The 17,012-nt window shown below is 51.9% G+C and overlaps 1 protein-coding gene across 1 annotated transcript; it reads right to left on the bottom strand.

Moving 5' to 3' along the window:
- Positions 1 to 8,828: 8,828 nt before the first annotated feature.
- Positions 8,829 to 15,029, bottom strand: MUC12 (mucin 12, cell surface associated). Its single transcript, XM_081819176.1, is given in 9 exon segments — positions 8,829 to 8,862; positions 9,108 to 9,260; positions 10,000 to 10,162; positions 10,277 to 10,354; positions 10,672 to 10,823; positions 13,513 to 13,577; positions 13,923 to 14,050; positions 14,522 to 14,623; positions 15,020 to 15,029. Coding segments are annotated over 9 exon segments (885 nt in total).
- Between the last annotated feature and the right edge of the window lie 1,983 nt (positions 15,030 to 17,012).

The following is a 17,012-nucleotide window of genomic DNA, read 5'->3' as shown; positions in this document are numbered from 1 at the left end:
CACACCCTCCTCCATCCCATACAGACCTGTCCCCTTGGAGATCTGAAAGAGAGAAAGGGAAGTTAGTCTCCTGGAGCTATAACTTTCTTTCCCTTTTGGGAGTCCTTCATTCTCTCAAAACCTCTCTGATTCCCTCCACCCCCAGCCCCACCTCCTCTGGAAAGGGCCACCTCGCTTGTTTCAGGATCTAGAAATCAAGCGTCAGGACCTAGCTCACACAGAGGTGAGGCGAGAAGGCCGGGGTTTGGGGGATGAGGTCTTGAAGATTTTGAGACGTTGGGACAACATCAAGTTGTACAGCAGTAGGAAAGGGAGCCCCTGCCCACTTCGGGAGTCAGATATCAAGAAAGTAAGTATTCACATGTCACTAAGTCTTTCCAATGGAACGTGAGCACAAGTGAGCATGCCACTTCCAGGACAGCTCAGAAACTTCCCATGGTGGTCCTCATTGCTCTGCCAACTGGAGGCAGATGGCAAGGAGGCCCAGGAGAATAGTGAAGCCTCAGGAAGGAGGAACCTAGGTCCCTGAATCACCACATGAGGGAAAGCTACCTGCCAACCAGGAACGTCTGCCTCGTATTATTACATGAGCAAGAAAAAAATCTTCTTTTGTGGTTGAGCGATTATACACTTGGGGCGTATTTGTTATAGCAGATACAAAAATATCCTAACTAATACGGGAAAGAGCTTCATTTAAGCTCTAGGAACAGATGCACTTACTCTAATTATCTATAAGAAATTTAAACCCTTTGAATTAAATAATCTCTTCACACTTGTGATTTAAGATATTTGTAATGTTCGAGAGAATTTGGCCTAATGTGCCAACCTTGTAGTTTCAATTTATAATATATAATTGAGCGATTGATTTAGACTTGTCATTTTACATTAAAACATTGCTAAGTTTGTAAACAGTATGAGACCATTTAAGAGAACTTAAGATCCACCACTTGGGTACTTCTAATGTATTAGACTTGAAGGTTTGGGGGAAGTTTTTAAAAATCTATATTTACTGTATTAGATTTATGGAGTTTCTTGACTACTTGGAAATGTTTTGTTATTAATCAAACCATTGAAGTCTTTCAATAGGAAATGTAATGTATTAATTTTATAAATGTAACTTGGAATGTTGGAAGTGATTTAATTGGCCGTGTATGTATAATAGATTACACACTAGTCAAAGGCCCTTATTAAAGCATTATACTTCTGCTTCTGGCCAAGATGGAGTGTCAGGGATCAGAATTCACCCTCCTACCTGAAACCACACCCAGCCCCCAGATAACCACATCACCATACAAAAGATATGAAATGATGATTGTCAATACACTGGATGTCAGGCAACAGAGGACTGTGGTTCCTGAGAGACAAACAAGGAAACAAACAAGATGAGCCGTGTGATGATCCTAGCTTACTGATGTGAGAGGGCTTCCAGACAGAATGCCAGGAGGGAGAACGCAGCTGGAGCCCCGCAGATCTCCTGGGTTGAGGAGATGCACGTCAGGGTCTTGACAGACCAAGGCAGCTAGAGTTCACAGGACAGAATTACTGGGGAGGCGGACTTGCACAGAGGGGCCCCTGGATATCCGCCACACACTCTACTGATCAGAGCATGCTTATGAAACAACTACCCAAGATCCGAGAAGTACCACTGGAAAAGATTAGAAGGAAGGAGACCTGGCTTTCATGTAGGGATGGGAACAGTGCTGTTCCCACCAACCAAACTGGAAAAACCTGTAATTCTCAGGGCATGGGACAGAGAACTCAGGAAGATCTTGCTTCAGTCCTAGGAAATACAGCCCTCCACACCATGTGTGTCTCTTGCTCTGCACCCCCCCACCCCCAATGGCAAGCTGATTTCCATTTTGACTTGACATCTTCAGGTGATGTTAAGTAGACATCCCAGACTCCGTCCAAAACAGAACTCCTGAGTTCTTTGCTAGACTCCTCGGAGCAAGCAGCCTTCTACCGATTGCTGAAGCCCAGCCCCTTGGAAGACACTCTGCTTCTCTTTCCCTTTCGCCTCCCACATCTGCGCCATCAGCCAGGCCTGCTGGTATCCCAGACGTTTCCACTTCTTGCTGTGGCTCCTGAAACCACTGGATCAGTGCTGCTGTGGACTCTCACCCAGCCTCCTGCCCCATCTCCCCACTTCCCACCCGGGCCTCCAAGCTGAGCAATCCTACACACTGCAGCTAGAGGGATCCCTTCATAACACATGTGTGAGGTTACTTCTGTGCCTTAACCACCACCCCCTGGGGCCCCTGTGAGGGGTTGGATTGTGTCCCCCTCCCCAGATTCTTATGGTGAAGTCCTAACCCCTAGGACCACAGAACATGACATCCGGAAGTAGGGTTGTTGCAGATGTAATTATGTAAGATGAGGTCACGACTGGAGTAGAGTGGGCCCTGATCCAAAACAACCTGTGTCCTTATAAGAAGGGAAGTTTGGACACAGGAACATGCCCACACGGAGAACCCCGGGGAAAGATGAAGGCAGAGATGATGTGCTTGCAAGGCAAGGAATGCCAAGCTTGGCAGCAGCTACTAGATGCCAGAGGAGAGGCCTGGACAGATCCTTCCTTCCCCAACACCTGCTGACACCTTGGTTTTGGACTTCTGGCATCCAGAACTGTGAGACAAGATTTTTCCTGTTGTTCTAAGCCACTCGGGTTGTGTTAATTTATTATGGTGGTCCAGGGAGTGAGACTCTTTCCAGTCTCGTGTAGTTGCAAGCAGTGGGTTCAAGGGGAGAGAAGTCTGTGGTGACCCCCAGGAAGGCTCCTCAGAGGAGGTAGACCTTGTTGACGGAAGGTGGGGGGAAGGTAGCCTCTAGAGTGTATGTTCCTTAGACTCCCTCAGGAGGCTGACAGTAGGATGGTGATGAGGACGTGGGTGGTGAAGGCACTCAGGATGGGGAGTGGGAGAGAGGGCAGAGGGAGATGACTGAGCACCCAAGCCTGTCACATTTGTACTGGGTGTGGGAGGTGAGAGGCACTTGCCACGGCTGGACAGGACCGAACTGGGCCCAGGATGTTGTGTTTCACTGATAAGCAATATAATCAGGGTGTATTGGAAGGAGGGACCGTGGCCATGGGAGGGTGTGCCTGCCAGGAAGAGCCAGGTGAAGGCCACCAGGCTCTTCCTGGCGGCCCACGCCCCACTCAGGCATCCCCAGCCCAGTAGCCTGAGAAGGGATGTGGCTCTGGGTCCCCAGAGAGGACACATGGGAGAGTCAGATGCCAAAGTCTACAGACCAGCTGACGCCAGACGCAGAAAGGGAACCACAGAATCCTAGAGAGCAGGAGCAAAGAGTCTGCAAGGCTCCATTTCACTGAGGGGGCAACCGAGGCTAGAGATGCAATGAGCCATAGCATGCAGAATGTGGGAGAGGCCAGGAGGGGATAGGGGGAGGAACGAGAGGGAGCTGGAAACATCTTCCCCAACCAAGGCACATCACGGTGCCTAAAATGACATTATTAGAGGTAAGTCACTAAGAATCTGGACAGCGTAGACAGTGCCTGGGAAGAGGGTGTCACTCTTTTTTTTTTTTTTTTAATTCAATTAGCCAACATATAGTACAGCATTAGTTTTTGATGTTGTGTTCATTAGTTGTGTATAACACCCAGTGCTCGTCACATCACGTGCCCTCCTTAATGCCCATCACCCGGTTACCCCATCCGCCCACGCCCCTCCCTTCCGCAACCCTCAGTTCGTTTCCCAGAGTCAAGAGTCTGTCATGGTTTGTCCCCTTCTCTGATTTCTTCCCATTCAATTTTCCCTTCCTTCCCCTATGATCCTCTGCGCTATTTCTTATATTCCACATATGAGTGAGATCATATGATAATTGTCTTTCTCTGATTGACTCATTTCACTTAGCATAATACCCTCCAGTTCCATCCATGTCGATGTAAATGGTAAGTATTCATCTTTCTGAGGGTGTCATTCTTATTACTAATAAGGTGACAGCTCTGGGTGCTGTCACATTGGGAGTCTGTGCCAAATCATGGTAAGGTTCAGGTCAGTGAACCAGCCCTTTAGACCAAGCCAAGCACTGCCCCACCCTGCCCCAGACTGCCGCCCCCCTTCCTCCTCCCATCCTCTTCATTTGCCCCGTCAGCCGTCAGGCTGGTCCCTAGAGAAGGCCCTACCTCCTGTGGGTGGGTTTGGGCCAAAGAGGCCACAGGCTCCAGGATTATGCTCACAGGTACTTTCTCCCCCGCTCCCACCCCATTCCCTCTTCGGAGAAGAGTTGCCCAAGGTCTGGGGCCAGGGCACCAGGAGCCCCCCTACTGCTCCTGGTGTAGTGAGCTCAGGGCAAGACAAAGGCCAGGACATGGCAACTTGAATGCCATCTACAGGCTCAGCATCAGCACCCCCCCCCCGACTTTTGCCTCCAAGTCCCCTTCCCACCCCAGCCAGGCCATCCCAGGAGGACATCTCAGGGAAGGAGAACCTGAGGCTGGCAGTTTGGTTCCTGGCTTTTCCCCTCCCTCTCTCTCTGGGGACAGGCGAATGGCAGAGGGAACTCCTGAAGGGTCTGACCAGTACCCCCTGTCATCCTCTGCCAACCTGAGCCCAGTCCCCTTGGCCATGGAACCCTTAGTGGGCCCAACCCATGTCCTTTAAAAGAAGACACTGAGGCCTGAGATGAACTGAGTTGCCCCCTGGCACACAGCTGTTTCACCGCAGGATTAGAATCTGGGGCTCCCAAAGCACCATCTTGTGCCCATCTGGCTACAGCAGTGGCCCCTTTCCTGATACTGGGATGCCTGACAGCCCATGGGACATCCTCGGGGCACAAGGCAGGGGTGGGGTGATGCAGAAATGGCCAGGATGAGAGTGAGAGCAGAGACTTCAAGCATTTATCCCGTCATGAAAAGAAGGCCTGGACATTTGGTGGGAGGTGACCAGGGGGTTGAGGGGCACATCCAAGGGGTAAGGACAGACCCTAACATCAGCCGAGCATCTATCTGCCATATGCCAGGGGCTGTGCGGGGAGTATTACATTGAATCCTCCGGCCCTGGCAAGTCTCACCTCTTATCTCCTTTTAGGGAGGAAGCAGGCTCAGAGAGACTAACCTGGATGCACCCCAAAACCGCATGTAGCCAGGGAGGGAAGGAGAGGGTGAGGGGCACGAGGCTGAGCTCCAGGCAGAGGGTACCCCCACCTGTGCCCCCCAGGAAGCAGCCCTCCCTCGGGCCTGGGCAGACCCAGGAGAGGAGGCGAGGCTGGGGTTCACTCACCGTGCCCAGCAGCCACAGGGCGGGATAGGAGCTGAAGGACAAGGGGCAGCAGGCAGAGCATCCTGATCGCCAATCTCAACATCGGAGCTCAGAGGGCAGCGCACCTGCTGTTCACCCTCGCCAGAATGGGCAAAATGAATGTCAGCCAAGGAACCCCAGTAATAAATGGGCCCCAGAGCCCTTTGATCCCTGAGACACTGGCGAACTGGGGCCAGCCCATCTGAGTCAGTGTATGAGCTCTCATGCTGGGGGAGGGGGGGTGCGGATTTTATTTCAGGCCAAAGGGCAGAGGGAGGGGAGCCCTTCCATCTCCAGGCAGCACACAACAAGCACACGGGCCATCAGAATTTTCACCCCGATAGAGGGGCAGGCACAGGGGCCCGAGCAGCCTGGGAGAACGGAGAAGACCCCTGGAGGGACTCAGAGGGTGAAGGAGAAGCAGCTGGGCCTGAACCCCAGAGGAGAAGGGCGCCTGTTGTTCAATTCCAGCCTCCGGTAAGGACATTCCCCTCCCTTCTTGTCAAGCTCTCTTTACTGGCCCTGTGTGTACCCCACCAGGATGCAAATCATGGCCACACCTGGGTCAGTGCCCAGCTCTGAGATGGCTGCTTTCTTAGATCTGTAGGCCCAGAGATCTATCTCCGAGTTCACAGGAGGGCACAAGCTTCCATGGCCATCCGGAGTGACCTTGCCCCTGCCCAACGTCAGCAAAGCTAAGGCTGAGCTCACTCCTTAGCCTTCTGTGAGCCCCCACTCCTCACTCCCTGGGCCTGAGGCCCCCAAGTTCTGATCCCAGGCTCGTCTTCCACAGTGACCTCAGGCAGAGGTGGGCCTGATCCTGCCCCGGCCTGGAGCAGAAGAGGGGGGTCCATGTTCCTTGCTCGACATGTGGTCACAGGAAGGGGCTGAGAGTGGTGAGTGTCCCATGTCCAGATTTGGCATCTAATCCTGGGAGGAGTGCTCTCCCCAAGAAGGGCTCCCTGGAGCCCCAGGTGGGGAGCCAGGCCCCCGCAGGGAGAGAGAAAGAAACAACTCACAGCTCTCTACTTTAAACCTTGCTCTTTTATTGGGAGGCAAATTCCAGAGTGGTGAGTCACTGGAGCAAAGATGTTGGGGTGTCTGGGCAGCCCTGGGGCTCCTGGATAGAGGGTGATGGAGGAGAGGCAGGCTCACAGCAGGGGCTGGGCCAAGCCCACCAGCCTGCTGAGCAGGACCACCTTGGGCTCTGACGTCTGTTTCCTTTTGATCAACAGGGGAGGTGGGGGAGTAGCACTGTGGTGGGCTCTCTATCTGCCGCTATCTTGTCCAAATCTGGATGAGGGGCAGAAGCCCCTGCCTCGCTCACTGAGCAGTTGTCACCACCCTGGGCCTCTGGATGTGGAGCTGGTGGGGGGGGAGTGGAGAGAGGAGGTGAGGCCAACGGGGGCCCTTCAGCAATGGCCATATCCCACGGAAGTTAGCTGTCTCTAGACCAAGGGTGCCCACCCTCCCCAGGCAGCCCCGGGGAGTGGGGGGTGGCAGGGCTGAGGGGAAGGGAACAGCTCCTAGCCGGGGAGGGACTCCGAGTCACCTCTGTGGTAGGGTCAACATTCTCTAGGGAGGGCCAAAAGTGGCTGTAGATGTTTTTAAGGCTGAATGAGTCCTCCTTCAGATTCTTACCTGCAGAAAGAGGGGCCAGGCTGAGTGAGCCTGGGGGAGGCTGGAGAGACACAGACGGGGGCCTTTTCCAGTAAAAGGGACAGGTTTGAAGAGTCAGTCCCATATTTTCCCGAAAGTATCTCCCACTGCCCATCCATCCTATGAGGTGGCTCCGGAGCGTGCCCGGGGAACTGGCCCAGTGTGACGAGAGGACAGAAGCGAACCACAGCCCCTCGCGTGCCTCGGGGTCAAAAGTCATTGCCATGGGCAGGCTTGGGGCTGACCTGGGTGAGGGTGGAACAGGAGGAAGGCACTGCTCGGGGGTCACCAGCACACACTCCCTCCAGCAATGGGAACCGCGGCAAGCAGAAACTGTACCCAGAATCTTCTCTTGTAGCTGGCGGGTTTTCAGCAGCCATTTTCCGAGTCCTGCACATTCCTCCCTCCTCAGCCTCCATGACCGTTTCTTCTCTGCCTCCTCCAAGGTCTTCCCAGGTACTCTGCCCTTCATCCTGCTCTCTCCCCTGCCTCCATGCTCTCTGACGACTCCCAGCTGCCCACTGGCCGAGACCCCTCCCCGTACTCAGCTGTGTCCTCCACCTGCTGCCTCTGCCCCCTCCAGGTAGTGCCCCCCCCCCACATCCGGGCCTTCTCCCTTTCCCAGCCTGTGAGGGACAAGCCCCGCCCAGCTCCCTGGGGGCTGTCCACTCCTCCCATCCCCACTGCCCTGACTCAGCCACATCCTCCTTCCCCTGCATGACTGCAGAGCCTTCTCCTTGGTCTCCCACTTGAGGTCCCCCTCAAGTCCACCTGAGTGAGCTGCTCAAAATGCATGTCTGGCCTCCCTCTCTTAAAGCCCCTCCAGTGTGTCCCCCCCCATCACAGCCCACAGAGACCTCCACGACCTCCCTGGGATCAGTGTTTCTGGAAGCAAGAAGCACACGGCTTACTCACCAGCTCACAGCACTCCCCCAGCCGGCAGACAGGCTCGGGTGATGTCCCCCTCCGCAGTCTTTTCTTTTCCCACCCCACCCTGGCTGGGTCGGGCATCCTTCTATGCCCCTGGAGCTCAGGGCATGATCCTGTCCTCCCACTAACTGTGTGTGCATCTGATGCTCTCACAGGGGCTGCTCTCTGGGGGCAGGATCCGGCTTTCAGCCAGGCCTGTAGCCCCTCCATGGTGTTTGCCAGGAGGAACTGGTAGGGCAGTACCTGCCCCAGAGCAGGGATGGTGGGGGACAGAGATCGTTCATCTCCGTTCAGCGAGAGATCAGAGCAGATGTGACATGGAGGTTTTCCACGCCAGCTGGGAATCAGAAGAGTCCGAACACACGGGAGGCTCTAAGGAGGGGCAGTATTTGAACCAGATCTTGGAAACAGAGTGGGATTAGGACAGGCAGAGCCCCAGCAAGGGGAACCTTCCAGCCAGTGGTACAGTCTGGCATGGAGGAGGGAAACGGTGAGTGTGGGCCACACGCAGACGGGCGTGATAGAGAGGAGCTGAGAAAAGAGGAGCTTGCCCCCCGGGTGAGAAGTATCTTCCCAGATGCCTGTGTTCTGGAAGCTGCCAGGAACATCTTCTCCATGCCACTCTCCAGACAAATTGTATTCTTGCCTGCCAACAGAAACGCCGTGAGCAGCTGGGGGCAGGGAGGTGGCGGAGGGGGCCTAGAGGGCCCTGACCCTTGGCTCCTGGAAAGGGCTGTCACGGCCAAGCCCTGGGTCAGGGAGGGGCCTGTCCCCAGGGCAGTAGCAGAAAACAAAACAACGTCACCGTGACCTGCCTGCCCTTCCCTCAGTGGGCCTCCTTCCCTTATCTATGAGATGGGAGCATTGGACCAGGGCCAGAGCAATTCCCTCTGACAGTCAGAGGTGCTGTGCTCATTGCTCCTCAACCTTCTCAGGTAGATTTTCCCCCATTTTACAGCTGGGGGAGTGACGCCGGACAGCTCATCCCCCGGTGTCCTGGAGCAACAGTGTGGCTCTGTGGCAGCCAAAGGGTTAACACCAGGTAATGTCTTTACAGAATCCAACTTCAGGACCCAAGTTTTTGGATGCATTTCTCTGCCAAACAGATCAGATCAGATCAGCAGGCTGCTTTTTGCTGTTACCCAGAGCTGAGAGGGGCTGGGTTGCCCTCAGGCCTCCGAATGCTGAGCTGGAAGGAGCAGAGCCTTGGGATGTTCCAACTGTGGTCCCCCATCCCTGGGCCCGGCCCCAGAAGCTCACCTGTGCAGTTTTCTCTGGGATCGGCAGAGGCAGACAGTGAGGACCACCACCGTGACCACCAGCACAGCCCCCACACTCCCGCACACCAGGCTCTTGCTGGTGCTCAAGGCACAAGTCTCTCCCCAGTACCAGTGAGTGTCCGAGGCCGGGCATCTGGGGACACAGGGAAGATCAGGCCAGTCCACTAGCATCCCTCACACCCAGTCTCCCAAAAGAAAAAAAGATGAATGCCAAAGCACAGGAAACTGGCTCTCCCTCCAAGAGGGCAGGCACTGGTTAGGAGGGACCCAGGTTAGGAGGCTCCCCAGCACTTAAGGGGCAGTGAGGGGGTGGGGGGCCCCCTACTACAGAGCAGGCTTCAGAATCTGAGTGTTGGATGCCTCTTCCCAGACACTTGATGTCCACCCATCTAATCTCTAGCTGGCACCTTGACGGGCGTGTTACCAATTTTATATTTTATGCTTTAATTTGTGCTCTCCCGAACTTAGTGCCCCAGCTGTAGCTAGAGGTGATAATGGCACTGTGGCTAGGATAGCGAAAGGAAAAGGAAAGAGAGAGATAGAGATCTATACATATAGATTTGGAAATTGGTAACCGGAACTTTCTTGGGAAGGGGCTCGCTCAAGTCTTAGGATGCCCACGTCTGTAACCTACACCCACTCCTCCCTCTGATGGGGGCGAGAGGTGAAGGGACACCCAGGTAGAACAAAGAAGGATGATGGGAGAGGAGGCACCTTGTGAGCTCTGCCTGACCCCCTCTGCCTCCCCCTCCTCACCCCTGTTCCATGACTGTGGTGGAGAGTGCAGTCCTACCACCAGAGAGGGCCAGTGTGTGTCCGAGGTCTGTCACCAGTTGGCTAAGGCACTGGCCTTAGGGGGGCTGGACACTCACAGGCAGCGGGGACCTCTTCATTGCAGCTGACATTCACCCTCATGACAGTTCAGTTGCAACTTTGTCCCCGAGGTGCACTTGGTCACACAGGCCAGCTTCCCATCCAGTTCATCCACATAATAGAACTGGGCATAGTCCTTCGCGGCCTTCTGAGTGCATTGCTCTGGGGGTGAAGGGTGGGCAGCAAGCATCAGCCTGGTTAAAGCGCCCCCAGCCCCCACTTTACTGCCCACACTCTGCCCCCCACCCACACCCACCAACCTATGGAGCTGTTTACCCTGCAGGTCAAAGCCCAGCTTCACGGTCTTGCTCACAGTAGTGGCTTCCTCATCGTAACACAGAGGTGAGGAGGCTGCTAAGCATGGTGGAAAAGAAACACTGCCCTCTGCTCTACTAGGGTCTTGGCCCATCTCTAGATGCGGCTGGGCCTGTAAGCAGGCTCAGATGAGGGCATTAAGGCTGGGGACAACCTGAGCCCGAGACTGGGAGAAGCTGCTCGGGGCACTGGAGAGTCTGGGGAAGGCACCCAGGCCTGGCTTCAGGATCCCTATAGGGAGGCTTCTGGAGTTCCAGAAAAGAGGAGACATGCAGGGTGGGGAGAGGCTGAGCCCACCCTACGGGACCCCTCCCATCCTTTCCCCACCTTCGTCAAGGGGTTTTGGGTGGGCCTACCTCTGCACACTTCAGAATCACCAGATAGCCTTTTGGTCTCATTCATAATCTTGACCTTTATGATTTTAGTGAGGTTTTCAAACAGTTTCTGGTAATCTGAAGTGTAATTTGCCTCCATAATGACATCATGTTCCACCACAACACTGCCATTGCTAGAACCAGGACTCGGTGATTCATCAGTCACCCTGGGTCTCCCACCCTTCCAGAAAGTGGGGCCCACAAAGCAAGAGGGGTGATGAGAGACAATTAACTGTGTGATACAGAGGCAGGACAGACTAGAGACTCTTCCCTCCAACAGTTAACGTCTTGGAGGGAAGCTGGCTGCAGGGTCAAACAATCTAAGATTCCAAAATATCAGTGATCACAATAAATGCCACTGGGTGAAATTCATTCCTAAAAATGGAAGGCTCTTGGGTGAAGATGTGGCGAGATCGAACCCTTGGGCACTGTTGGTGGGAATGTCAAATGGTACAACCACTGAGGAAAACAGTAAGGCAGTTCCCCCAAAAATTAAAAATAGAATTACCATATGACCAAAAGAATTGAAAGCAGGGATTTGAAGACATATTTGTACACCCATGTTCACAGCAGCATTATTCACAATAGCTAAAAGGTGGAAGCAAACTAAGTAAGTGTCCATTGATGGATGAACGGACAGATAAAATGTGGTATACAGTACAATGCGATGTTATTCAATCTTACAAAAGAAGAAAATTTTGACACATACTACAATGTGAATGAACCTTAAGGACATTGTGTTAAGTGAAATAAGCCAGTCACAAGAGGACAAATCCTGTATGAGTATTTACGTGAGTCCTGATATGAAGTGTCTAGAGTTATCCAATTCATAGAGACAGAACGTAGAATGGGGGTTGCCCGAGGTGGTTTGAGGGGGAATTGAGAGTTATTGTTTAAAGGGTACAGAGTGGGCGCCTGGGTGGCTCAGTTGGTTAAGCGACTGCCTTCGGCTCAGGTCATGATCCTGGAGTCCCGGGATCGAGTCCCGCATCGGGCTCCCTGCTCGGCGGGGAGTCTGCTTCTCCCTCTGACCCTCCCCCCTCTCATGCTCTCTCTCTCTCATTCTCTCTCTCAAATAAATAAATAAAATCTAAAAAAAAAAAAAGGTACAGAGTTTCAGTTTGGGAAGATGAGAAAGTTCTGGAGATGGACTGTGGTGGTGGTTGCACAACACTGTGAATGTACTTAATGTCATTGAACTGTACACTTAAAATGATTCATTTGATGGTTAATGGCAAACTTTATGTTATGGGTATTTTACCACAATAAAAAATATTTTAAATTAAAAATTTTAAATAGAGTTTGTTGGATTATATTTTGAAAACCAAATAAGCATGCTTTTAGAAATGAAGAAACATGAGGTCGCTTTAGAAATACAAGATTCCAACCCAGAAGCTCCTTGTTAGATGGCCAATGGGGCACTGAGAGATCTTAAGACAAGGTCTGTCACCAGTCACAGCCATTGTGACAGTCAGAAACAGGACACAGGAGGACAAAAACAACAAAAACTTGTGCCAAAATGGAGATGGAAATAAGAGCTGGTACTGGGCAGGGGGTGAGGGTGGGGTAGAGGATGCTGAGGCATGGAACCCCATGGGCCTTTGACAAGATCTCTCTCTTTCCCTGCTGGGACAAGACACCCTCCAGGCTCCCTTCCCACGCTTCTGTCTACTTCTTGCCACTCTGCTTCTCCTCCCTATCCCTTAGATGCTGGTGCTTCCCATGCTTCTTTCCTGGGAAATGTTAGTCCCTGTGCTGTGACCATCCCCAGGCCATCTGCTCTACTCCCAGGGCTTCCAGCAACTTCTATCCAGGGAAACCTTCTTACAATGTCTCTGCTGCAGATACTTTCTATTACATGTTCCACCACATGCCGCTCCATTACTCAGCCATTCAGTGTGGCTGGGCCCTGGGCACTTGAGACTCCCCACGGCCCACTTATCATCTTCTTTCCCATCCCCCTCCTTCTTAACCTTCCTCATCTCAGCAAAGGGCACTCCACACCCCTAGTGGCCCAGAAATCTGGTATCATCCCTCCTTCTCTCCAAACACCCATCAAATCCCTATGATCCATTGGTCTTGCTTCCTAAAGACCTTTCACACTGGACTATTTTTCTTCTGCATTGTCACCTCTGTGGTCCAGGTCACTATAATCTCCAACCCCTGTCCACCCATTCTCAGTCCTGCAGCCAGACTGAGCTGTCTGAAGTGCAAATCAGATACCTTCCCACGTGGGCCAAAACTACGGATGCTTAAAGATTAAGTAACTTGGTACGGGTCATCTTTCCACCTCCTCTCCCACCATGATTTCAAGCTGCCAACTGTTCTTTATGTTCCTGGAATCTACCCTCCTCTCTCTCACCTCTAGGCTCCTCATCATCAATTCCCTCCTCCTGGCTTGTTCCTCCTCCTGATTCTAGCCTCAGCTTAGTTGTCATTTCTTCCAGAAAGATTTTCCTCCACCTCACCCAGCTTGCACTCAACCTCTCCCATTGCACCCTGTGTGTCTCTTACCATTAACTCTAACTATATTGCACAGCCATTTTGCTGTGTTCTGCCACTCTTTGCTCCATGAAAACCAGGACCACTGTGTTCCCTGCACCTAGCACAGGGTAGGTAGGCTTTCAGTACAAGCTTGTTGAATGGATGAAGGATAAATGAATGAATAAATGAAAGGCTCAGAACCTTCTGGTATTGCCTGTGGGCTGGGCGCCCTTCTGGTCCAGCTAGGTACTGATACTCATTCAAGATGGGAGAAGACAAGAGAGCAGAGAGAGGGGGCTTCCCACAGTCTATAAATCTGACCCCCCCCCACATACTCACAACAGTCTCCTAATGATCACACCTCTGTACTGGGGAAAGTCTTTGCCCACGTAAGCTTTATCCATCTAAAATAAATGAGGTAGCTGAGCTCGTACAGGCTTGGGGCGTGCAACAATCCCTGTTCCCTGTCTCAGAGGCAGCCCCAGCGCCCCCTTCCCCCGGGGAACCCATGGAATTAGCTCATAGAAAAGAAGGAAGGAAAAGTATAGATATAGGGATGCTCCCTCCCCCAGGATGTGGTTGAGGTGGTACTGAAGGAAGGGGGCTCTCAGAGGATCCCCCACCCAGGACTTGGGAAGACTGAAGGGATCCATGGGCTGAGAAACTCCAAAGTCAGTCAGAATGAGCCCCTGTATCCTCAATGACATTGGACATCCACAATGAGGAAACTGGGATTTCCCTTCTCTTACCTGATTCTTGAATAGTTGAGTGAAGTTCCAGTATACCAAGGAGGATATGTTATTCAGGTCTTTTGTGAAATTCCTATTAGTCACTTTCACTGTCACGCCTAAAGTGGCATTGACTTTTTCCGGGATTTCTGTGGGAATAGCCATATTATGCATGAGATAACAACCTCCCAATAATGTCTTCTGGGATTGGTTAATTCTCTACCTGCTGGTCTCATGGAGGTAGAGAAAGTGGGTAGGAGGGTGGGTGGAAATCCAGGAGGCAAGTAGGAGTCACTGAAACTTTTGCGCCTTGTCTCTGAACACCATGAAGAGTTAGTGGTCAGGATCATGACCCAGAGAGAGCTAAGCAGAGGTCTCCAGAAAGGGCTGGGTTAAAAACATCTTGATCCAAGGGGCAGAGGAGCTAGTGAAAAGAGTCCTGAAGAAGGAGTCAGAAGGTCTATGTTCTACCTAAGCATTTGGGTCTAGGTAAATGTCGTATTTTCTCATCCACCTGCACAATGAGGTAGTGGTAGCAGATAATCCTTCCAGCGTTGCCTTCCTATTTAAGTGGTTAAGGAGCATAGGGACAATCTGCAGATCTCAGAAAAGTTCATTACCTAGGAGGAAGGAGTCCATAAGGGACTTGCACTGGTAACCAAAGAAGCCTTGGGCACAGACACACTCTTCTCCATTCCATATGGTCCCATTCTGACACTGCCCTGTGAAGGGGTAGAATTCACATCAGTCACCGTGGAAGACCAAGGGACAAAAATACTGGCTCCCATTCCAGTACCCATCATTCAGGCATTACACTGAAAGAGGAGGATGGGACCCTCTGCCACCACCTCAAGCCCAAGGGGGAGGGGAAGAAGGAGGGACAAGGAGGAAGAAGGAAACAAAAGATGAGAGGGGATGAGTGAAGAAAGCAAAAGCCCTACAAACAAAAGAGAAAAGAAAAGAAAAAACAATAACCATTCCTGTGGATGATATTCATTGACAACTAGAAGGCAATGGAAGGGTGGAACAAGACCACAAAGAGGTCAAATCAAAGCTGACTGGTTGATGAGAGAAGATGGACAGGAGAGGCACACAGAGTGACATACGAAAAGACTTACTTGGTGTCATAGCTGAAGACTGGGTCGTCCTCACAGTTGTGTGTGTGTTAGTGAACAGGGGATGGAGGGTTGAAGAGGTAGTGAACCCAGGAACTGGAGCATGGGTAGAGCCAGGTTGAGGGGAGGACAGAGGAGGAGAAAAACCAGAAGAAGTTGTAAGGGCTGAAGAAGAGTCAGGGACTGGCCCGGAGGAGAAGCCAGGGATAGCTGAGGCTGAAGAAGAAGCACCAGGGACTAGGGTTTGGGAGCTGTTAGATGATATTGTTGCGTTTGGTATCCCTGTGCTGCTTTGAAAGATAGTAGATCCTCCACTGGTCTGGATATAAGTCCAGTTGTAGAGGTGAAAGTTAGAGCTGATGGGGATGCAGGACTAGGGCTGTCCGTGGCAGGGGGGATGGAAGTAGAAATCGTTGGTTTGTCAGAAACACTATTGGTGATGAATAAAGTGGAATTCTCATCCAAGGTGGTGGGCATTTGTCCAGAGGTGGCTGGGGGTGAAGAGGAATGGATGGGGCTTGATGAAGATAATGGACTAAGATCTTCAGTGGTTTGGGGGGCATCAGATGAATCAGTTGTGTTGGAGGAATAAGTGGTAGTGGTGAAGGCACTGGATTCCTCAGTGATGGTTGTGATGGTAGTGGAAGGCAACAAGCTAGAACTTGATGAGGGTGCAGGACCCCCAATAGGGATGGTAGAGGAGGTATCAACAGAAACTGATGAGTAGTATAGAAAGTATCATGTGGAACTCTTGGATTTGATGAATCTGAGAGGATTGTGGAGACAGCTGATTCCATGGTAAAGGATGTGGGTGTTTCTTGATATCCACCTGTAGAGGGAAAAGTTTCACCTGAACTTGAAGTAGAAGCAGAACTTGTGCTCTCTTTGGAGAGTCATGTCCAAAATCACTGTAGGTGTGGACAAATCAGGGGTGCCTGTATAGACAGTAGACCCATCACTTAGACTTAAGGATGTATGTTGTGAGATACCTGTGGTGGTAGAAAGGTGGCCAAAACCTGAAGAGGATACAGAACTTCCTTCAAATTTGGTAAAAGAAGATTCAGAGGAAACAGTAGATTTGGACAAATCAGAAACACTGGTATACAATATTGACTCCTCTGTGACAATCAGTGTGGTTACTTCAGACAATAGACTTGGGTGAGTGAGCTCACTAGGGCTTGATGGGAAACCAGGACTAGTCTTGTCCGTGCTGTACGAAGAGTGGAAAGAAGATGTAGCTGTAGACACTGGTGAGATTATTGTATTGAAGGTGGATCCAGGAGGAAAAGTTTTTTGATCATCACCAACAGAAGTGGTAAAAGGTTCAAAAGACCTTGATGTGGACACAGAACTTCTAACTTCTTTGGTAAAGGTGGTTGCAGATGAGCCTGTGGGTTGAGAAAAACCAGGCAGGATACTGTACTCAGTGGGCTTGAAGGGGACTGTACTGGAAGTTATTCCTGAGACAGCTGGGCTGGGGGATGCCTCCCCGGGGCTCCACAAAGACCCAGAACTCCCAGTGCCTGGGGCATGGGAAACCGGGGATGATGCTGGGGGCTCAGATGAAGCTGGCACAGTGCCGAGGATGGTTGTCTCCCCTGTGAGAGTTGAGTCTGCTTGGCCAGGACCCAGAGTGGGGATAGGGAGCTCACCGGGGCTGGATGTGGAGGCAGGACTTGCATTATCTGTGCTGTGGGAGGAGTGGGTGGGAAACGTTGGTGTGGACAGCTTGGAGGGGGCAGTGTAGAAAGTGGACCTTGCAGCAAAGGATGGGATTGCTTGTCCACCATCAGCATGGGTAGAAAAGGAGTAAGCAGTTCCTGATGTAGAAGCAGGAACTCCATCCCCTCTGCTAACGGTGCTGACTGAGATAACTGTAGGTTTTGATGAGTGAGGGGTGCCTGGATAAGCAATGGATCCCTCCACGAGGCCCAAGGATGTCTGAGCTGAGACAGAGAGGGTGATAGACAGCTGGCCAGGACTTGAAGGGGGCACC

Source organism: Leptonychotes weddellii, chromosome 5 (assembly GCF_054177405.1).
Source record: "Leptonychotes weddellii isolate Sample4059 chromosome 5, ASM5417740v2, whole genome shotgun sequence".
Lineage (NCBI taxonomy): Eukaryota > Metazoa > Chordata > Mammalia > Carnivora > Phocidae > Leptonychotes > Leptonychotes weddellii.
Note: the sequence above shows the minus strand (reverse complement) of the source record. Positions and strands in the feature narration are given on the sequence as shown.